This window comes from Podarcis filfolensis, assembly GCF_964270895.1.
Source record: "Podarcis filfolensis genome assembly, chromosome: 4".
Classification (NCBI taxonomy): domain Eukaryota; kingdom Metazoa; phylum Chordata; class Lepidosauria; order Squamata; family Lacertidae; genus Podarcis; species Podarcis filfolensis.
Window position 1 is genome coordinate 46,170,625 of NC_139607.1, and position 23,395 is coordinate 46,194,019.

Sequence of the window (23,395 nt, forward strand, 5' to 3'; positions counted from 1 at the left end):
TGATACAAACTCGGCTTGGGAAACAGAAGATGAACCAAGAACCTCCTGTTTTGAAGTTGGGATTTGGTCTAAGCCACGCATGGCCAAACTTGGCCCTCCAGCTGTTTTGGGACTACAATTCCCATCATCCCTGACCACTGGTCCTGTTAGCTAGGGATGATGGGAGTTGTAGTCCCAAAACAGCTGGAGAGCCAAGTTTGGCCATGCCTGGTCTAAGCTATCAGTATCAACCACTGTAGGTATCAGTGGGGGAAAACAATAAACCATGGTTAGCAAAGTTGGAAGCTTGAGCCCAGACCTGCTGCTGATTGTTGGTGACTGGGTAGCACTGTAACTACTGCCCCATGTAGTAAGCAAAGCAACATGCATCTATACGTTCAAGGAGGAAATAACTTGATGTATATAGAACTTCATTGTTTATTGCTATATATCATTGAAATGATGGTTGCCTATTATTGGACACAGAATTCTATATCAAGACCCAAATAACAAGCTTGCTTGCTTGGAGGAGGAGGAGGAGTTTGGATTTGATATCCCGCCTTTCACTCCCTTTAAGGAGTCTCAAAGCGGCTAACATTCTCCTTTCCCTTCCTCCCCCACAACAAACACTCTGTGAGGTGAGTGAGGCTAAGAGACTTCAGAGAAGTGTGACTGGCCCAAGGTCACCCAGCAGCTGCATGTGGAGGAGCGGAGACGCGAACCCAGTTCCCCAGATTACGAGACTACCGCTCTTAACCACTACACCACACTGGCTCTCCACACTGCATAGTGCAATCACTTTTTCTTACTGTTGCACCCCAAACTCCAAGCAGCATGAGAGTCCAGGGGTTCCAGGCACTTATCCAGCGTTTGTGTTTCCTTTTGGCAATGAGGCACAGTGGAAACTGTGGTGTCTTTATGATATGTGGTTTATTTACACGTATATACAACCTGCACCTGCAATGGAGGAGTTCACAGCATCAACACCCCAAAAGGGTATTGTTTTTCCCATAGCTACCGCCTTGGATTCAGACAGAAAGATTTTGTTCTGCCCCTCCAGCTTGCTGCTTTTACTAGCCTGCAATCTTTTTTCTCTGCCCTAAATTCTGGCTTATGTCCTGCTAGCTATCTAAGAGCTGGAAGAGGGGCCCGACCCATTGGCTGTCTGGGACAGAGTCCCCTCCCTTTTGCTTTCTTAATGGCCCATCGCCTTTCCTTTGTTCCCCATCCTCGTGAGGAAGCTAGCCTGGTTTAGATTTTAAAACCATGCTGAATCCAGGGGTTCAAAAGGCTTACTTAAATTCTTACTGGGTCCAGGAATTTAGGGAAGTCTGGCTGGCATCCCTGAACTCATACATGTTATTCAAATACTTTTAAGTAGTTAACCATCTAATGTGCGGGGCAGGATCTATTAGATGCCCAATTTCAGCTAGATTAAACTGCTCTTCATCCCTCTTCAGTCTGTTACAGGCCACAGCTCAGGGCAGTGCTGTCTGAATACTAAATATGCACAGTTAGCTTCACCTTCTCTTATCGGTTTCTAACACTTGTGGCCTATAAGTTATACACCATAATTAAACATAACTCCCAAGAGAGAGAACTTAATCCCTGGTTGTCTATAATAGGGCACTGATAATATTATTTTTTTCTTGTAATAATGATTCACACTCTCTAGGGGAGATGCTGTTTTGGTGTGCTAATTGCACTGTGATTGGAAGATTAAACAGCAATGGGGAGCATGTGAGTAATACAAAATGCAGAACCAAAGCACATTGCAATGGATGGAACCTGCTGCAATTAATTTGTGAGGTTGGGCACTGTGAAATGAGGTGATAAAAACTGCATTGCTGCTGAAAAGAATATAAATATTATTTCAGTAAACAACAAAGATCTATATATAATTGACCAGGTACGTTGCAATCCAGTATGGTAATTTATTACCTATAAACACATAAGCAAACATTATTTGGATCAATGTACTCAATACAATGTGACTATCTCAGATCTTCCTTGTCACAAATAGCTATACAGCTCACGCAAATATTTGCACAAAAAATGACAAAAGGGCACAGCACAAAAATAATACAATTAAATATTGTGACATAACGGTATTAATGAAGTTGATCAGAAGACCAAGCTGTACAGATCTCATCTATAAATCAGAATGGAAAATCAAAATAATTATTAAGTTTATCACTGCAAATTGACTAGTAGCCCAGTTCTGTGCCTGTATACTAGGAAATGTTCCTTTGCATTCAGTAGGACTTGGTCCACAGTCAGTGTGCTGGCATTGCAGTGTTGGCTGCTTGGGAATTAGTGGTTTAAAGAACAAACACACAGTTCAGAGCCCAATTGACAAAGTTCAGGAGAGCGTACAGATTGTGTCATCGTACATACTTTGCCTTTTAAAATTATTTCTCAGAAAACAACCATTTATGTACTGTACTGAATGCTGCTGTGCTGTCAGATATCCCACTGCATCTGTGCAGTCGCTTGTAATAATAATTATTATTAATAATAATAATAATAATAAAATTTATTTATATCCCACCCTCCCCAGCCGAAGCCGGGTTCAGAGCAGCTAACAACAATAAAATAGTACACTTGTAAATAGCTTGCTAGCTCTCAACCAGACTATTTAGGCAGTCAGGCTAATCTATATGCACTTACCTGGGAGTAAGTTCCATAGAATTCAGTAGACATGAACTGAATTGCAGTGTCAGTGAAGTATCATGAAAGGCATCACCAGCTGAGACACAGACTTTCATTTTCAAAGTAGCTTTTGAAACTTGTTGGGTGAATTACAAAACAGTTTGCGAGTGGTGGAGAGGCTGCCGCTCTGTGAAAAGATATGCAAGTCCATAGGGTGTGTCTGATGAGGCATTTCTGCACTGCAACCAAATTTAAATTGTTGCTTTATCATTTTATAGCAGGTATATGACTATTTAAAGCCAGGATGTAGAAACTGCAGCATTCCAGATGTTCCTGGACTACAGTTCCCATTCTTGCCTGCTAGCCACACTGGCTGGGGCTGATGGAAGTTGGAGTCCAACATGTGGAGCGTCACAGGTTCCCACCCCTGGCTTAAAGACAATATTATAAGTCATATCATTATCTCCATATACCGGTATATATATATGCAAAAATTGCATACACACTTACTCATTAGTTTAATAAGGAATCACACAAAAAATACCTTGTATGTACACAACTTGTATTCTTGGGACAAAATTGTTTACTTTGTCTGCAGTCTTCCTACTTGTACAACAGCCAAATGCCTATTGACTGCTGCTCTAGCATTTGCAATTGGACCCGAAGAAAATTCCAGTGACAGTTGGTGGCTAAATGCATTTATTTCACTGCTTTATTGATCTTGCAGATCTCGCTTGGAATCTTATATCAGGGGAAAAGTCAGTCCAGAGGTGACCTGCTGGGATAAGTGGTGTGCATCCTTTTAATTCTGAAGCAATTGTGGAGAGGAGGAGGAGAAGGAGAAGAAGAAGAATAGAAACGTCACTTTGATTTAGCAACATGCACTTTGTTGTTGTTTAGTCGTGTCCGACTCTTCGTGACCCCATGGACCAGAGCATGCCAGGCACTCCTGTCTTCCACTGTCTCCCACAGTTTGGTCAAACTCATGCTGGTAGCTTCGACAACACTGTCCAACCATCTCGTCCTCTGTTGTCCCCTTCTCCTTGTGCCCTCAATCTTTCCCAACATCAGGGTCTTTTCCAGGGAGTCTTCTCTTCTCATGAGGTGGCCAAAGTATTGGAGACTCAGCTTCATGATCTGTCCTTCCAGTGAGCACTCAGGGCTGATTTCCTTAAGAATGGAGAGGTTTGATCTTCTTGCAGTCCATGGGACTCTCAAGAGTCTCCTCCAACACCATAATTCAAAAGCATTGACTCTTTGGCGATCAGCCTTCTCTATGCTCCAGCTCTCACTTCCATACATCACTACTGGGAAAACCATAGCTTTAACTATACAGACCTTTGTTGGCAAGGTGATATCTCTGCTTTTTAAGATGCTGTCTAAATTTGTCCTTGCTTTTCTCCCAAGAAGCAGGCATCTTTTAATTTCGTGACTGCTGTCACCATCTGCAGTGATCATGGAGCCCAAGAAAGTAAAATCTCTCACTGCCTCCATTTCTTCCCCTTCTATTTGCCAGGAGGTGATGGGCCCAGTGGCCATGATCTTCGTTTTTTTGATGTTGAGCTTCAGACCATATTTTGCGCTCTCCTCTTTCACCCTCATTAAAAGGTTCTTTAATTCCTCCTCACTTTCTGCCATCAAGGTTGTGTCATCTGCATATCTGAGGTTGTTGATATTTCTTCCGGCAATCTTAATTCCAGTTTGGGATTCATCCAGCCCAGCCTTTTGCATGATGAATTCTGCATATAAGTTAAAAAAGCAGGGAGACAATATACAGCCTTGTCATACTCCTTTCCCAATTTTTAACCAATCAGTTGTTACATATCCAGTTCTAACTGTAGCTTCTTGTCCCACATAGAAATTTCTCAGGAGACAGATGAGGTGATCAGGCACTCCCATTTCTTTAAGAACTTGCCATAGTTTGCTGTGGTCGACACAGTCAAAGGCTTTTGCATAGTCAATGAAGCAGAAGTAGATGTCTTTCTGGAACTCTCTAGCTTTCTCCATAATCCAGTGCATGTTTGCAATTTGTATTAAGATGGGAGATGTGCATATTTTTAAATCATTAGGCAATGCTATTCCAACACAAGTCAACTTATCATCAATTTTGTGCCACAACAAATATCATAGCTGGTGAATCAGCAGCCTGTGGGTCTGATGTGGCAAACCAGTCCCCCGACTTAATTCTCCTGTAGGAGTGCCACCACTGGAAAGCGCCCTTTCTCTGCTATAGCATTATAGCAGGTTTGGAATGATAGGGAGCGAAACTGTTCCCTCTTCATAGTTTTAACCAAACTACTTAACTTGCGGATTTATGAGTTTGCTCAAACTCTAACCCTTTTGCTGAATCTAGAGGTGATTGGGAGTCGGCCTCTGCCCCAAACCTATAACAATACAAAGCTGCCTCCTGCCAAGTTAATCTGTTCAGCATTGCCTACAAACTAATGGACAGCAGCTCTTCAGAAAGAAGTATTGTCTCCCCCAGTCCTACCCAGAGAGTCAAGAGATCAAAGCTGGGGCATTTTCTCCTCTGCTGCAAACAGAAGAGGCTTTCAGACTGGTTTCTTGAGCACTTACTCAACAAATGTTTGCAAGTTTGTTTGCAAGGAGGCTAAACAATGATGTATCAAAACGAGCGTGATCTCATCATTTTCCTTATCACTGATAGTCCTATTTTTTGGAGAACCAGGTTTGTAGCACGATAACTCCAAGCCAGCTTTAATTGTGCAACCTGAACTTACCAGTGTGTGATTAAATCCCACCTGACTTGCAGTAACTGTCTGGAAGCACCAGAAATACCAGTCCTTTCACACAGCTCCCCCAGGCTGTTAACTTTGGGCAGCTCAGCTCACTTTTAGTCACAGCGCCATGCAATGAAACTGTTGCATGAGCTGCCACTGTGAAAAATCAGGGCAGAAATCATTCTTTATAGATTTCTGGGACTCAAGGCTATATTTTAAAAAGTGTTTGTGTACATATATTGAACTAATAATTGAATTAATTTCATTAAAATTGAACAATTTTGTTTTTGAAACAAGCCACATAGCTTGATTTATAAAGTAGCTGAAGCAAGCTGAACTGAACTTAAATCTTACCTAACTCTAAGTTACTGGTGCTGCCCTTGGAGTGAGGTCAAATATAGGTCAACATATATACCTGGTAAGGCATGTAGGCTCCTGTACAAGGTAACAGGGATCAGAGGAAGAAATGCAATTTGCTCCAGAGCCAAATGCCAATCAGACCTCAGTGCATGTTCTCTCTGTCGCATGTAGGGTAGAAAGAATACAAGAGCTCTGAATGTATGTATGTTTAATGAGTGCTACTAGTTCAGTTGGGCAAATGATTCTCTGTACAATTCTATGCATACTTACTTACATGGAAGTTAACCCTTTGAACCATAGGAATTACTCCTGAGCAAACATGTGTAGGATTGGACTGTACATCTTTCTTACTGTGTGAATTTAAGTGCAAATAATGTCCTCCTTGAACCTCTACATTGTCAATCTACATATTTGTTTAATTGCAATTGATGACTAGCCTGAAATAAATCAGGTCAGGTTAATAGGTACTGTATCAGGTAGCCCTGGAAACTGGGCTTGTAATGACAATTGTAGCACAGACATCAACAGGGTAAATATGCAATATACAGCGCCTAGCCAACGTGGCTGAACCTTGTTTAAGAGGGATTATCTGTAAGCAAGATAAAACAGCACGCAGCACCCAACCCCCATCTAGTTTGCTAAGGAAGATACTTACCTGATAAGCTATTTTTGCAATGTTGTAATATGCCTGCAAGTGGTGACATGCTCAGTCTCTTAAATTAATGCAGGCTTTGCAATTGACTGCAAATTGCTTACAGCCAGGACCCTACCTAGGAGTTGATAAGGTTGGCCCCTGCCAGGGGCGGAGGACCAGGGTGCCCAAAATTGCACCTCTCCACCATGGCTCAGAGTGCAATGGATGGTGAAAAGCAAACTTTTTGAGTTTCTGGTCCATGGTATCTCCTGGCTTTGGAGGTATGGATACAACTCCTTGCCAAGGGAGTCTAGGTACGCCTCTGCTTACAGAATAAAGCTGTTAGGCAGATAAAGTACCTGAGAGTAAAGGTGTTTCACTCCCTCCTGTTGACCAAGTGTTTAAGAAGGTGTACACTTTATATTACAGATTAGGGATGCATTACTGTATCCACCTGCCTGGAAGGAAGCCCTGTGAACTCAATCTGACTTTCTTTTGGGTAAGCAGGCACAGGATTGCACTATAATATTGCTGCCTCTTGGGCTACATACATATTAGCAGCTTAAAAGGCAGCAAGGTTGTTCACACACTCACTCTCTCTCACTCACTCATACACTGCATTTTAAGGTGCATTTTTACGTCGCTGTATACACGAGAAAGTGATGGGGATGCTTTCACTCGATGCACATTGCCTGGCTTGTTTCCCCCACAGCTGCAACTCTGCTCCCCAAACTCCTATGCAATAAAGCCATAATCTGTGCAGGTGCAACAAGTACCTGAAATGTTCACATTAGCTTAACTGCAACTTCAGTTTTCAAATCAGATGGAAGCTGGTTTGAATTTTGTGTGTGTGGATGTGTGATTAACTCCAATGGTTTGAAGTGCCATCAAAACCTATTATAACAAAGCTTCTTATACCAGTAATTCACATTAATAACAGAAACATATTCCGTGCCCGTGTTATACCCAGTCTAACCGTAACTAAAAGGAAAATTACCAAAGGTTTTTAAGCTAGGTAAGCATTAATTTATGACAAAATAGAAGCCAGTTCAGGATCTAATACCAGTGAATGGCCAATAATGATTGCAATTTCCTTAAGAAATTGTGCCCAGAAAGTGTGAGCAAACCCTCCACGGGTGCCAATATGGAAGCAGATATAGACTGCAGATAATGTCATGTGTACTCAGTATCAAACACCTACTGTACAGCGGGACTGCACTGGAGCTGCAGTAAATAGCAATGTGTACATAGGTTTGTACTTGATAAAACCAAACTGGTACATATGTGCAAAAAACCTAACAGCAAAGTTTAATCTGCTTTTCATAGTTTCTGCTACAGTATTATGGGGAATTTTGACAAGATCTCACTTGCTGGTGCTGGAACTCAAGAGACACATTTAATGGACCAGTAAAGGGAAGGTGTTGAAATATCTATATTTATTTCAAAAACAAAAGCTAGATGTTAAAGCAATCTGTGTGTGAAGCATTAAAGAGTCTATTAAACCCCTCACAGTCCATTTCCCACCACAGCTATAGGCCTTTTGAAGTTAACAAACATAACTTCAATAGATCTACGGAGTAAAATTTGGTTGAGTTCCATCCATAATATTTTCCTGGTATGTGACAAACAATAAATGTTATTGTGTGCTTAAGGATACATTGTCGATCGTGTATTTATTGTTCATTTACTGGGGGCGGGGCCCACAATCATTAACTGTCCACTAATCAATACGCAGCGGGCTATTTTTCTCACGACAAATAAGGTAGAAGGAAACCTTCAAATCTGGTAGAGGTTTTCTGCACAGCCTCCTTGCTTTTCCGAGGTCTGGTGTCTGTGCACCATGGGGCAGTAGAGCAAAAAGCTGCAACAGGCCCATAGCAAGAAAAATCTGGGTGAGGATGCCTCAAGTGAGTTGTGAATATTCGTAGCTGTGGACGTTCCCGCGGGCTTAACATTTAAAGGCAAAAATAATAATAATCAAATATGCTGTATGTTCCCTTGCCAGGTCACGCCGCTTACGGAGCTAAGCCATGGGAGCAGACATTTCGGCGCCAAGATCGGAGTGAGCAAGCCGAAGTTAGCAGCATATGGAAGCCAGGCGTTCCTTCGGCATGCCCACTGCTTTCTCCACGAAAGGCCTGCCTCTCTTGGTTGAGAAGGATTGCTCCGGCTAAGTAGCTGGGACGCACAGATCCAACCTTTCGCCTCCAGCGAATTGGCTGTGACCCCACAAAGAAGCAACACCGGATTAGAGAGCCATTGTCGTAGGAGGGGCGAGGGTCTCCCCGCCCCCGCGCGCTGCTTTCCTTTTCCCAGCTTCCCTAACGTCGCGGGGGTGTTGTCAGGCGCGCGTTGCGCCTGCGCTGGATGCGCCTTTCTGAACTGGGAGCGCTGCAGCGCCGGGAAGTTCTCCGAGGCTGCCGGAGAGAAGGAGGTGCGGCGCGTCAAGGAGGGAGGCTGCGGCGCGCTCCTGCCGCGGAGAGGTTCGTGACTCCTGGGCCGCTTCCCGGCGCCTGGCGGGGGGAGGAAGGGCGCTGGTGACTGCGGGGAGGGGGGGGAGATGACTTCGGACGGGCGGCGCCGTCGGGGTTCAAGCTAAAGTGAGGGAGTTGTTTGGCTCTGGGAACGGCTTTGGGAAGGTGGCGGCGGGAGATGAGCTGGGCAGAGAAGTCCCGGAGCCTTGCTCTTTTTCCCTGGGTAGGGGCCGCGGGGGTGCTGCTGCTGGCAATAGCAAAGCGGGGTTTGCTTTGGGGAGCTCTCCGGGCGCCCCTTCTCCTGTATCCGGTGATCCTCGCTGTTGGAAAGGGGAGGTCTCCTTCCTGCCTGCCGCAGGAGTTGCTTGGTAGGTGGCTGGCTGGATGTCAGCCAGCCAGATGTTGATCTGGGCGCAGGGAGTTTGGTTTGTTGTGGGCTGATGTTTTGTGCCCGGCAGGACTTATTTCAGAGGGTCGCAGCCCGAGTTTTGGAGAGACGCCATTGTCGGATTCGGTTTTTTGTTTTCGGAAGCCGAGATGATGGGAAGTTTTAGGAGCAAGTGATCTAATTCCTTTAAGACAAAAGTAGTTCTGAGATTTGCGTCCCGAGAAGGGAGCTGGCTCCAAGTACTCCAAAAGAGCGTTTTACATGGATCGGAAGGGGGAGAGAATGGCCTGTCCTCCTCGCTTTCCGATAACAGGCAGCTGCCTGCTTCCTCCCTGTGAAATGGCTTCTCTGCACGAAGTAACCTTATGTCCCCCTCCACCTCCCTGCCTTTCGCAGCATTAAGCACTCGCTTTGCAGTCTCACCCGTTTTTAATTTATCAGGAAATTGCTCTGCACTATCTTTGTTTTTCTGCAATGAGCTTTGACCTCCTACAGCCCTTTCTGTGTCATAGGCATCTTTGACCTGCCATGCGGTTTTTACAAAAAGAAGGTATTGTACTTCAAAGTATGCTGCAGAAAGCATGTGCGCTGCCAAGTGGCTGTGTTTGGTTACTTGGTGTCTAATATATCTCTGCTTGCACTAGCAGTGCAGAACCAAATGTTCTTTTTAAAGTTTCTTGTCTGAGACTTCGAATTTTGCTGGCTGTGTTGGAAGTGTGTGTTTGGTGATGGCACAGATTTCTCATGTTTTGATTTGGCGATGTGAGGGCCCAAGTACAGACCTGTGCATTAAATATGAAAGGTACATGCATGTATTTAGTCTCCTTTTGTTTTGAAGTACACATAAGTAGGCTGACCCTACTTATGCAGATATTTTAGCATGAAATGGGGTTTAAAATGCATAGATAACACATGTTAATATCCTCAGCTGTTTAGATGCTAGCACACAGATATTTGAGAACCCGCATGGTGTAGTGGTTAGTGTGTTGGCCTAGGATCTGGGAGATCAGGGTTCAAATCCTCCATTGGCCTTGAAGTTCACTGGGTGATCTTGCGCTTGGCTTAACCTACCCCTCAGGGTTGCTGTGAAATACAATTGGAAAGGGGGAGAACTCCTTGGGCAGGGTATTCTACCCTATGCACACAGAGGAGGGCCTTTGGTGATAACCTTGGTAAAGGAAAGAATAAAGGAAAGAATGCAATTGTGTTCAACAATTGCTATCTGTCAAATGCATCAGCAATCAATATCCTGGGGTTGGCTTCGACAGACAGTAGTTGTTGAACACAAAGCCCAGTGGATGTCTTTTAAACAGGAAACTTCTGCTTCCTGACTATGGCTTTAACGTTTTGCTTAGTAAGCTGTTTTTGCAGTTTGCATTGTTGACCAGAATGACTTTTGTTGCCTGAGGAGTATTAGAATTTTGCAGGTTGTTTTTAAGTATTTCAGCAGTTTGATTTTTACTGGAACGAGTTAAGAAAGCATAGACACTTTTGAAATAGCACCCATATGTAAATTTGGGAAACAGTGAATGAAAGTTCTAAGGGTCATGACTAACTTTAAAAATGGCATAAAGAGTCCTTAATAGAAACAGACCTGGAAAATCAATGGAATGCCAATACAGACTAAAATAATAAGTCTCAAGGAAGTACTAGATGCCTTCCTGTAATTCATGGATCTGAGGGTTCCAGTGGCACTAATATGTAAAGTTTAAAAGGAACTGAATAATATAGGAAAACTGAAGATGACAATTAAGTTATCTACAAAGTGGGTCAAATCAGTGGACCATCTTGGCAAAGACCAGATAATATGCTTGGACCTAAGAGAAGTGAACAAGTAAACATTTTCAAATGCCTGCCATAGAAGAAATCATTAGTAAATTAGCAGGAGCAGCAATATTTGTAGTCCTGTGAGCCTGTACTTGACAGTTTCAACAAAAGTTCAAAGCGATTTCTTTAGCTCCAAATGTAGCAAAGGATGACCCATCAGGCATGTGAAGGTCTTGATAGTGTTGCATGTTGTATAGATGATAATGATGATTATGGTGTGGGGAAAGACACAGGAAACAGGAAACGTTCCTTATAGGAGTCAGACTCATTGGTCCATTTAGCTCAGTATGAGCTACACCGATGCCTGCAGCTTTCCAGAATTTCAGGCACGTTTCTCTCAGAAGACACCTGGAGATGCTGCGGATTGAACCTGAGACTTTCTGCATGAAAGACAGATGCTATACCACTGAATTACAGCCTCCCCAGACAAAACCTAAGAGTGACATGTCACAGGGCTGTGTGGGCAGAGTTGCAGCTCATCAGACATAATTGCATCTCAGTTGTGGCCACTGCACGCATTAGGAATTTCCCACAGCAGCAGAGTGCAGATGATGCATGCACTTTCCTGCTTTGAAGCAATGCCATTTTTCCATGATGTAAAGTGACCCTAGGCTTAGAAGCTTCCTAGCCCTGCACTGCTTGAAACTTTTTAGCTCCAGATTTCCAATGATAGAATAATAGCTGTGTATTTTACAGTACAATCCTATACACGTATACTCTGAAATAAGATCAGTTGAGTTCAACAGGGCTTACTCTCAGTAAGTAGGTAAAGGATTGCAACTTTTGTAGTCCGAGATTTCTGGCCGTTTTACCTATTTTGTGTTCACACCCAGTCATATACAGGAGGTGGGCTTGTTTGTGTACATACTGCCTTATGAAGTAGCAACTTCATAGGGCATCTAGGCTACAAGACATCCCAAGAACCCCCAAGTGAATTAGGTTTACATAGTAATGCATATGATTGTGTGCAGATATGTGTCCGGACACATACAATATAAAATCTGTAACTTATTCAAAATCATACACCCTCAAGCTCCACTTCCAAATGTTATGTTGTTATAAGGTACATTCTAAATAACAATATTTCCTAATATAAAATTCAGTGCTGACATTGGGGAAAGCCCTATCCCCGCAGTCCAACGGCCATTATCCATAAATATTTCCTTGTTTACCTCGGAAGGCGCATTACTAAAACGTCATATTGTGCTGGAAGCGTTTTGCTAACCTTTTACTTACTTACTTACATATCTATTTAATAAATGAGTAGCATACAGAGTTCTATTATCTGACCCACAATCCAGCCCTATTGCTGAGGTCAAAAGAAGTTACTTATGACTATTTCCATTGGAGAAATTATCAGTGGGATTCAATAGTATGGCTAACTTTGGATTGGGGCCGTTGTATAATATGTTTTAAAATATCCTAGTGCCTTGGTTCAGATATGAGTGATGTCATTTCTAGGACAGTTAGCTCAGACAGAGAAAAGTGAGTATGCAGCACGTAGTTAAATTATGGGATTCACTGTCACAGGATGGTCACCAACTTGGGTGGCTTTCAGTGAGGATTAGAATTATTCATGGAGGATAAAGTTATTAATGGTTATTAGTCATGAATGATGGCTACGTTCTACCTCCACAGTCAGAGGCAGTATTCTTCCAAATACCAGTTGCTGGAAATCACAAGCGGCGAGAGTGTTGCTGTGTTCTGGACCTGCTTGCCAGTGTCCCATAAGCATCTGGTTGGATGCTGGACTAGGTGGGTCTTTGACCTGGTCCTGCAGGGCTCTTAGGTTCTTCGACTTTCATCTGGCACCATAACCTTGCATGGCATGTAACATTGCTATATTGAAATCTATTTTTATTGTTGCTGCTGCTTGGTTATTTTTTATTCTGCTTTATATTCTACACGTCTGTACATGTGCATGAAGAGTAGACTAAAAATATGGCCCCCAAAAAAGAGAGACTTGAACCATGTCATACGCACATTGCAGTCACTCCCAAGATTAGATTAGCCATATCTCTCCCTCCTCAGCAGTACTTGCAACACCTTTCAGTGTTGACTACTAAGAGGAATGTCCATGTGTGTTTGTGGGATTTGCCCTCCCTCAAACCAGCCAGGAGCAAGCTTTGCAGAATACTCTGCACCCCACAATAATTTCATGCAGTTCTCTAAACACTCACAAGTTGCTTCATAAAACTCACATGTCTTGTATACATGCACAAAACGACTCTGTTGTATTGATTTTTTAAAAAACAAAACATGTACCTTATCAGATAGGGAAACTTGTCATTGGCATTTGCTGTATAGTTTGGGGAAAAGGCTGGGTTTTGAATTCTAGCTCTCTTGAGGGGTGGGGAGATGCATTGTAAATACAATGCGATTAGACCTTGTGGGGGGCTGGACTATATTTTTGGGGGGAGGTGAACGAATTCCTGTGCCCCACAAATAACCCAGAGATGCATTTTAAATAAAAGGACACATTCTACTCATGTAAAAACACACTGATTCCTGGACAGTCCATGGGCCGGATTGAGAAGGCGATTGGGCCGGATCTGTCCCCTGGGCCTTAGTTTGCCTACCCGTGTTGTAGACACTTGATAGTAATGATTTACACAAAGAAGCTTATACACAATGTATGACAATAAATAATGCTCTCCTGCCAGTACCACCATTAACTAAAATTTGCTTAGTGTAGTGCAGGGCACTGCCTTCTCATTGGTGAGATCCCAGTTTTGGAATACTTTCCTCTCTGAGATACAGCTGGCACCGGTGCTGTTGAACTTCTTGTGCCAGTTAAAGATGTGCATTTTTGCTCATGATTTTGCTGGAGTTTAATGTCAGATTGATGGTTGTGATTTTTGTTTAATTGTGATTTATCTAGTTTTATTATGTTGGTGTGCAGTACTGAAATTCCTTGCAGTTGCTTCATTCTATTGGGTGGCGTCCAGGTTTTAAAAAGAAGATAGAGGATTTCCATGTTCTAGATGTGCATTACTTAGGACACTTGCTGCTTTTCAGGCCAAACTCTTAATACTCCTCCAAAAAGGGAGGTATAATAATAATAATAATAATAATAATAATAATAATAATAATAATTTATACCCCACCCATCTGGGTGCGTTTCCCCAGCCTCTCTGAGTGGCTTCCAACAAAATATTAAGATACAATAGTCCATCAAACATTAAAAGCTTCCCTAAACAGGGCTGCCTTCAGATGCCTTCTAAGCGTCAGATAGTTGTTTATTTGACATCTGATGGAAGGGCGTTCTACAGGGCAGGTGCCACTACCAAGAAGGCCCTCTTCCTGGTTTCCTGTAACCTCATCTCTGGCAGGGAGGGAACTGCCAAAAGGCCCTCGGTGCTGGGCCTCAGTGTCCGGGCAGAACGATGGGGGTGGAGACGCTCCTTCAAGTATACTGGGCCAAGGCCATTTAGGGCTTTAAAGGTCAGCACCAACACTTTGAATTGTGCTCAGAAACGTACTGGGAGCAATGTAGGTCTTTCAAGGTATCCTTAAATTCCAATTAAAATGCATTGTTTCAATAAAAAGGGCAGACAGGGTCTTTTTGTTGTCGTCAAATAGTTTTCTAATGCTTTCTAAATGTAGATTCATTTAAATCTAGCTTCAAACCTGGGTTTGTCATTAGAAATTGCTTTTATTGCTGCTTCAGAAGGCCTATGCCTCCTGATGCCGGAAAAAACAATACCAGGAGTACAACCCTGTTAATTCTCCTGGACCCTTCAGGGTGTGGCTTTTGATGTCATTGACTACAATATCCTTTTGGATAGACTCTTCATGTTTACCATATGATGTTCAGGTGGTTCTGCTCCTACCTGCGTGCCTGATTTCTAAAAGGGAGCACTGAGGGACAACTGTTTGGCCCTGAGGCATGTCTGCCACGAGATGCCACAGGCTCCGATTCTGTGTCCCATTCTTTTTAACTTCTGTGTGAAACTGCTGAGTGAGGTCATCTGAGGAGTTGGGTATTGTCTGTATGCTTGATGACGCTGAACTTTTTAAAAGCTGGTTTAAGCAAGGCAGAGAGTTCTCTAGGATGAGTAATGAGAATAAGAGCCAGTAAACAAATGTAGTCCTGACAAAATGGGGTGTACTTCTGATGGGTGGTTTATTTGGATGGGATTTAACAATTAATTAAAGTGGGGATTTGAACCCTGATCTCCCAGGTCCTAGTCTAAAACTCTAACCCAGCCTTTCTTAACCTTAGGGTCCCCAGATGTTGTTGGACTACAACTCCCATCATCCCTGACTACTGAGCCTGCTAGCTAGAGATGATGGGAGTTTTGGTCCAACAACATCTAGAGACCCAAGGTTGAGAGAGGCTGCTCTAACCACTAGACAACAGCATGCCATATGCACTCCAGATGCTGTCTAGCCTGTTTCATTACCCACAGATCCCCTAAATTTATGTATCGGCATTGCAATTCATTGCCTTCAAGAACACTATTTATTTACTTCTGTTCAAGATATTTGTTTACACTATAGTGAAGGGCATGCTTAGATCTTCTCTGGAGAGCAACATGTGAAAGCGCAACCAGGAAAAACTGAGCTGCATTCCTCAGCTTCTCTCATGGGCTGCTCCCATATCCACAAATCTCTTGTGGGAGAAAGGCATGTGTTTCGCACAATGCTGAGCCATGTGCGTTCTTGCCTTCCTTTGAATGGGAACAGCGCTTTGTGAAACTGGTTTTCATTTAAGCCCAAGTCTGCAGTATTTCCCGTGTACAAACCAGATTGCTGTCCTCCAAGCAGCCATGTGAGATGGATAAGACTGGAAGATTGTATTGTCCAAGGCCATTAATTAGTTCAAGATTTATATCTTTAATGCTCCAGAAAGTAAACGCCCACAGTTGCTAATAAGCAAAATTAAAACATTAAGAGAAGCACTCTTTAAAGCCTCTAAAAAGCTGATGAGCTCTATGGTTGAGTAGAAGTTTGAATTTGAATACCCCAACCCCCATCCAGACCTAGCACTCCTGTTGTCTGCATCCTGCCAATGTGGTTCATGTATTCAAAATCATGAAAACAAAAAGGCTTCCCATGTTTTGAAATGAATGAACGGTCATTACCTAACCTTTGTGTAAAGTTCCTGTGCTTTATGCACCTAGTAGAACTTCTCTACCCGTTCCAGTCTTTGTTAATGATGATCACTATATTAATTATTCTAAATAAAAATATAGTTTTTGTGTTTAGTGCTACTAAACGAGATACTGGAGTTGAACAACAAAGCTGCTTCTCTTTTCAAACTTTGCTGGCCATCAACTTGACAACATTTAATCATTTTTATATACGTCTTCGAATAAGAGATGTTCCTCACATTTAACAATGGGTGCCTTCTTTTTTTATGTTACAGCTGACCTCTCCAGACAGCAATGCTAAACATGGATGGTGGTAAGTTTGTGTGCATGTTCTAGTAGTTTGTGTTTTCACTTGGAAGAGTGTGTAATGCCCTGCCAGGATCTTTGGAGCAAGGGGCATTGTCTCCTTTCCATGCCTATATCTGCTGTTATGTCAGCTATTAGATCCTTCCTTTTCTCCACCCCAATAAAGAATCGTCACTGTCTGACAGGAGTCAAGTATTAACTCTAGCACAAAAGGGCTCATGTGAAGTACCTGTAGTGGGGAAATCACAAGAATCCATCCCTGGATTAAACTGCATATCCATTAGGGGCACTGAGTAGGCTTCCACAAATCAGATCACACACAGCAGGTTTGGCCTAACCTTAAAAGCTCAATAAGAGCTCATGGTCATCTGGCACATGCAGAGGACTTGTGGCAGCTGAACGAACCTTGAATCTGGGCACTACAAGATGCGTATTTAAAAACTTTGGTTTTGACTTGATCTGTAAAAGCCACAAATCATCTACCATCCCTTCTTCTGCTATTATATTCCAGCCTCGGAAGCTGGATTGTTTCTGTGCTGACAATTCAAACATGTTCAAATCTTACGGGGATGAGATGAGGTTGACACTTAAAATGCATTGAATGTTCTGTTCACCTGGCTTGGTACTGTTTGAAATGTTGTTAACTGCTCCAGGCCCTTGTGCTTCGGACAGTTAAAAATGATAACCATATAATCACTAGACACATGTGCTTTATTTAGAAATAAGTTGACATATTCTTGCCTTAGAAAAAGAATTATCTTGAATTAAATAAAATAAATAAAACCTAATGTTTCTGTTTTAAATTGCTAGTGACCTCTGGTTTTTTTTTTTTTTTTTTTTTTGCAGTGTTTATCTCAGAGACTAAAGCCAATTCTGTCCTGAAAAGATATCCGCGGGCTAATGGGTTTTTGGAGGAATTAAAGCAAGGAAACATTGAACGCGAATGCTTTGAAGAAATTTGTAACAGAGAAGAGGCAAGAGAAGCTTTTGAAAATGATGAGAAGACGGTAAGTTATCTATGCAGTTGTAAAGGTATGCTTCCTGGGTTAACTTTCTTTTTAATGATACTGATTGGTTTATATTTCTTTTCGACATAATGAACACAAAACTTTCTTTAATCTCTGAACGAGAAGTTAGTTCAAAACTGCAGCAAATTGAAAGCAAGAAGAAAGAGAACCTGGATTACTAGAAACTCTTGCCTCCATCTCTTTTATCTCAAGCACTTGGGTAATGGAATCATTGAGTGGTGTTCAGCTAAGTTTTACTTGGTTGGGTCCATTAAATTCAGTGGGTTTAGTCTGAGTAAAAGTTGAATGCTGGCTATTATTACAGCCTGGCCCACGGTATACTTACAAGTGAATCCCACTGAACTCAGGACTAACTTCTGAATAAGCTATAAGTTTGTGACATCTCTGTACCCTAGTTTCTCAGATAATTTCCTTCACTGTTGGATTCATATTCTGGCAATATAAAACAACCAATGTCCTGCCTACCCACTGTACCCCGTCCCTTGGATTGGTTGTTAGGAAGAAGGCAGGTGGGACAGGCACTTTGAGGCAGACTGGGGCTGGTAGGGGAGTGCCCCATTTGCTGTCATGGATCAGCTTCCACAGAACATTTTGTCTCTGAAGGAGAGGGCTACCAATGGCTACTCATTACAATGTCTATTCTCTATCTCCACAGTTGGAGGCAGCAGTGCTGGAAACCATGGGAGGAGATGGTGCTCTTGTGTTCATGTTCTGCTCCCTGATTTCCCACAGGCCTCTGGTTGGCCACTGGGAGAACAGGATGCTGGGCTAGATATTGTCCTTATGCTCTTATGATCCGTGCTATGCCGCAAAGTAATGTAATGGGGGAGATGTTTTGCTGTTTTATCTCAATATGATAAACAGTGTCTTTTTTTCTACCTCTTCTCCCTGCAATTATGAGAAAGGAAAATAATTACTCTTAAATGTGTTCACAAGTGTTAAAAGAGTGTCTAATGGAACTGAAATGAAAATTGGTTGACAAGAGGTCATATACTGGAAACCTGCCAGAATACTTGTTTGCTGACTCCTGGAGCAGTATTTTTGTGCAGCCATAAAACCTCTCAGTTCTCCAATCAGAAATAGGGGAGGGACCTCTCAGAAAACCTATTTTCTTCTGTCATATTTTCAGATGGAGTTCTGGAAGGACTACACGAAGAGGCTCAATGGAGAAATCAATGGAGGACATAACTGGTATCCATTTTACCTTGTGATTCCATTAATCATTGGCTTTTTCGTTATCCTTATCATATTTATCACATGGAGGTGCCTGTTCAGAAAGAAAATGCATAGACGTTCCATGTATGCCCATAGCAGAACCAGAGAAGTCACAGGAGACAGAACTGTTGCAGATGGAAGCAGTCCACTTCCTCAGCCACTCAGCATTCTTCATTCCCCCCAGGAAGAGATGTTTGAAGGCAATGGACACTCTCCAGGATATCTGAGCTACACAGACGGACGTTCAGACTCAATATCAATCAGGCTGTCAAATTACGACCCACCGCCATCGTATGAGGAAGTGGCTGGTGCAAATGGCCCGAGGAGAAAGGAAGCGGCAAATCACTCGGATCCACCGCCTCAATATGAAGAAATTGTGAATAGCATTTCAGTAACTCCTGTTACCACTAAATGAAGCAGCGAGAATTCTGGGCCCATTCTTTTAAAGGGGATGAGGAGGGAAGCCTAATACTTTTTTAGCACTTTATTGCAGCTTAATTATACATTTTAAAGATTGGTAATGCTATCACCACTTCCTCTTCCCTGTGCCAGATTAGTTTTGTTCCACATATCCCCCCAGCCCTGGATACAATGCAGTCTTTGATACGGTTGTGCATACTTCCAGAGATGCAATTTCTGTCTTTCTATATTGCTGGAAGTGATCTTGCAGCAGACCTAAAGGGCTCCATAACCACAGGTACACACACACAAAGGAATCTAAAACCAAAAAAGGCCAATAATTTTTGTCCTTTTGCTTGTTGTGCTTTATAAGCCACACCCAACAGAAACCAGTTAAGCCAGCTGGCATAAATGGTGATAGCTGCCTCTGCCAAAGAGAGCACATTGCCCTAAGTAAGGTTGAAACATTTTGACAAATAACACTTAGTACAGTTGTGAGAAATGTGGTAAACTACTGATTAATTTTAGGTTCCAGCAAAAAAAAAAAAAAAAAAAGAGGCCTCTGCTCCTGAGGTGGAGTATAGTACTACATATATTTTTCCGATTATGCAAACTAGAAACACATACTGATAGTAATTAATTTTGTTCCTGTCTTCAGTGCAGCTATAACAACCTATCTGCCAGAGTAAAGGTTAAGAGACAATAGATTACAGGGGAAGGGAGCTTTTTCTGTGATTGACATAAGATGTGATAAGCCCTGTACAGAAGCTCTCTCTTTCCTACTTTCTGTGGGAAGTGTGTTGACTTGAGAGCCCAGTGTACTAATTATCCCATGACCAGTGGGAGTATACCTTATCAGTATTTGGTTGCAGTTCAATGAATTGTTCCACGTTTGTATTCATTTCATATTTTACACACTATGAAATGGCCTATTGTTTTTTTATTTACAATACTCAATTCTGACCCGTCTGTGCTTTTTCACTTCACAGAGATGCTGTTAAGATCTGACTGGTCTCTTGTTTATGCATGCTGGCTTTTAAAGCAGATAAGAGGTGATGCTTAAATCACCAGAAATCTATAAACCAGAAACTTTATTCCAAAAGCAGTGCTGAGAAAGTGCTGCTTCTCTTCACCCACCCCTTTACCAGGGTTTTCCCCCTTTTTAATAGCAGCTCTTATTTCTCAATGGGGGAGGGTAGGAAAATGAGTGAGAAATGCGAAGGTGGGGACCCTTTCCTGTACATACTGATCTTTTAAAACCAATTGTTTTGGGCCATTCATGGCAAACTAGAACAGTGCATGAAGGTAAGAAGAGGGTGATTCCCCCCCCCCCGGTAACCTGGTGTCTTCCAGGTGTTTCATATTACAAGTTCCATCATCACTGACAATTGACCAGGCTGGCTGGGGCTGGTGGGAGTTGTGGTCAAAAACATCTGATGGGCAGAAGATTGTGCAGTGCTGCCCTAAAGCATTTCAGTCTGGCTAACCAGACAAGAGTGACTCTGGCAACCTTTCTCATACTTGGCCCCCCCATTTTCCTAAGCTGAAATTGAAGGCATTCTATAGTAGTGATTCACATAGATTTGCCCAGAAAGTAATCTCTTCTGAAGGCAGGTACCTCTACTGCATTTCTGCATTATGGATGTTATTTGGATCATTCAGCCACTGTTATTAAATAAATATTACACAGAGACCCAAGAGCAGTGTGTTTTACACAAGAGCAGCAGAGTGATCAGAACCACACCCCCAGTGCAGAACTTGCCTCTCACACAGGGTTGTTGGCAAGAAGGCATGCCCACTGTCTCAAAGGAACACTTTTAACAACTTATTTCTCTCAACACACTTGTGATTCTCTCACAGTCACAGTAGTTTGCGCCAACACATATTTTGGGAATGACTGGTTGATGTATTCTTCAAGTTAAAACAGTATAGGCACACTTTCAGATTTGGATTTAGCATATCGTATGAATGGAAGAAAGCTTAAATTGTCGAACCTGTTAGAAAATAGAATTGTGGTTTTTCCCCCCTCCCACACAACTCTCTTCAGCTTCCATGTTGGCGGGAGGTGTTCTATTGACAATGGGTTGGATCCAAGCATAGTTGTGCTTGAAGCAGAGCCAGTGGAATCAATGGGACTCAGCTGTGACTGAAGTTCCACTGACTTCAATGAGTCTTAAGTCTAGATCCAACTCGCAAGGTGCATATGATCTTAAACTTGAGGTCACCGATCATTGTGGTTACGCCAAGTGTACTAAGTAGAATAAAAGTGGGGTGATTAGCTGTAGGCCCATGTGCACATTCTCCTCCCCACACCCTGTTTTCTTTCCTGGCTACTATATCTCCTTTCTTGCTTCCCTGTGTGTTCCCATTTTGTGTTTGCACCCATTTCCCCAGTTTTTGGACTCTGGATTCTGAGCCACAGTGGTAATGTGAGTACAGAATCAAGAAGCGGCCCTTCGTGTCTGTGTGTATTTTTCAGAAACATTGTTCCAGAGCAAGAAGGGCCCTGTGTCTATCCCTTTTTGGGTTCCAGCAAGGTGCATTGCTTTTTGGCAGCAGTAACCACCATGGTGGGGGGATAATTTTACCTTTCTGCTTCGGGTATGAAAATACCTTCAGTCAGTCCTGCCTTTTTCTGCTGGAAAACCATCCCATATCTCTGTTATCAAGGCATTTATTAGTATAATCTTGGTCAGATGTCACACACACACACACCGGTTACCCCAAAAAGCTTGTGAAATCATAGCAAGCAGTTAAACTTGTAGAGTAGCAAAGTCAGCTTTTTGAACTGGGTGGCGAATGGAACATGCTTGTATTCTCCAGCAAGACATTTAGCTTTGCTTCCCTTGACTTAAAATTAGTGCATTGTGATGGGGAAATCTCCAGTGTCTGCTGCTAAAGGGCTCGCTTTAATATCTGCTAAAGATAAATGCAATGAGACTGCACAGCCTTCAAGGCCAGACTGTTTTCTTCTGTGCACCTTTACAGATGGAAGTTCCTAATAATATGCCTCTCTAGATGCTTCTGTTTTTACTTTACCTCAAAACACCTTGACGCACGGCCAGAGTGAATCATTCCTGTGATAAAGTGCCTCATATCTGACTTACAGAAATCACTTGGGATGGGGCAAATCTATTGTTAAGATTACTTCTATTGTTGGCCTTTCTGTTGCTGCTGATCAAGGAACGCGCGCATGATACATACTAAGAGAAGCTCCCCAGTTTCTGTTGAATCTCAGATTTTCCTCATCTCATGTATAAATTTATTCCTGTGTTGCAGTGGTTCCAGTTATATAACCTATAAAAGTGAGGCTTCCTATTAGCTTGATTTTTGTGTGTTGCTGTTCCTGAATTGATCACGTATTAATCCAACTAACATGATGATTTATACAGAAGGTTTATTTTTTCAAAATATGGTTAACTATTTTTAAATGGTTGTTGCCTTGCAGTAGATAATATAACACATAACCTCGCCTATAAAAGTTTTGGATGTGTGTATTTTAGGTTAATAATAGGCAATGTGATATATTTTGCACCTGGAGTATAACAATGCCATTATCTTGTGAAGTTCTTAATACTTCTATGTTATAAAAGAAGTAAGAATGGAGAAGCCATGTGTTGTCCATAACAGTTATCCTGACTCTTGCGACAACTTGTTCAGTGCATGTAAATAACCCCAATTTTATTGCAGTATTAAATATTTTTTTAATATGGTTTACATTTAAATTAATGCTATTTTAAAAACATTTGGGGGGTGGGATCCTGGTATGCAATAAAGCTATTTTTAAATTCTTGGTGCCTTGGTATTTTACTCAGAGCAGAATGGTTCTGTCACAGCCTTGCTTTTTTATTGTCTGGAACAAAAGGTTATGAACAAGTTTTGATATATTGGCACTGTAAGACTAATAAAAGTCCAAAAGATTATCAAAGCTTGCTGCAGTATGTAATGTTAAGTTACTTTGTTTTTAAGTGTTGTTCAAAATGAAATACCACTGCTAATTTTCCCCTGGAGTATACACTTATCTTTGCCTAACTTGAGAATTCCACAGGACCATCACTAAGTCATTGCCAAGACCAGAGTAATAGGATAACATTACTTGTTATCACCTTCCTGGAGGCCAAAGAGCTTATTTGAAGGAAATGGATGTACGTAGTGGAAAATAACCGTCCGTTAATTCCAAATTACTTCAGGACCTTGAGCCAGTAATAATAAGTCCATTTTCATTAAATTGGCTATCAGTTTCAGTTGTATACAATCTTGTAAGGCCAGAATAAAATGTAAAACAAATTTGGAATA

The 23,395-nt window shown here is 42.1% G+C and overlaps 1 protein-coding gene across 4 annotated transcripts; it reads left to right on the plus strand.

Moving 5' to 3' along the window:
- Window positions 1–8,553: 8,553 nt before the first annotated feature.
- Window positions 8,554–23,027, plus strand: PRRG1 (proline rich and Gla domain 1). Of its 4 annotated transcripts, XM_083612594.1 has the most exons (5): window positions 8,707–8,853; window positions 9,708–9,778; window positions 16,427–16,464; window positions 17,304–17,464; window positions 18,615–23,027. In XM_083612594.1, the coding sequence occupies exons 3-5, from the start codon at window positions 16,446–16,448 to the stop codon at window positions 19,113–19,115; spliced, it is 681 nt and encodes a 226-aa protein (XP_083468720.1). In that variant the 5' UTR covers window positions 8,707–8,853; window positions 9,708–9,778; window positions 16,427–16,445; the 3' UTR covers window positions 19,116–23,027. The 4 variants fall into 4 exon arrangements, with proteins under 4 accessions (XP_083468719.1, XP_083468720.1, XP_083468721.1 ...); XM_083612593.1 differs by lacking the exon at window positions 9,708–9,778 and having other exon boundaries at window positions 8,554–8,849; XM_083612595.1 differs by lacking the exon at window positions 9,708–9,778 and having other exon boundaries at window positions 8,707–9,208.
- The last annotated feature ends 368 nt before the right edge of the window (window positions 23,028–23,395 follow it).

Bases quoted from the DNA above. Each gene is read 5' to 3' on its own strand.
- PRRG1 (XM_083612593.1), top strand. The intron at 17,465-18,614 runs GTAAGTTATCTA...TCATATTTTCAG, and splicing joins TTGAAAATGATGAGAAGACG to ATGGAGTTCTGGAAGGACTA.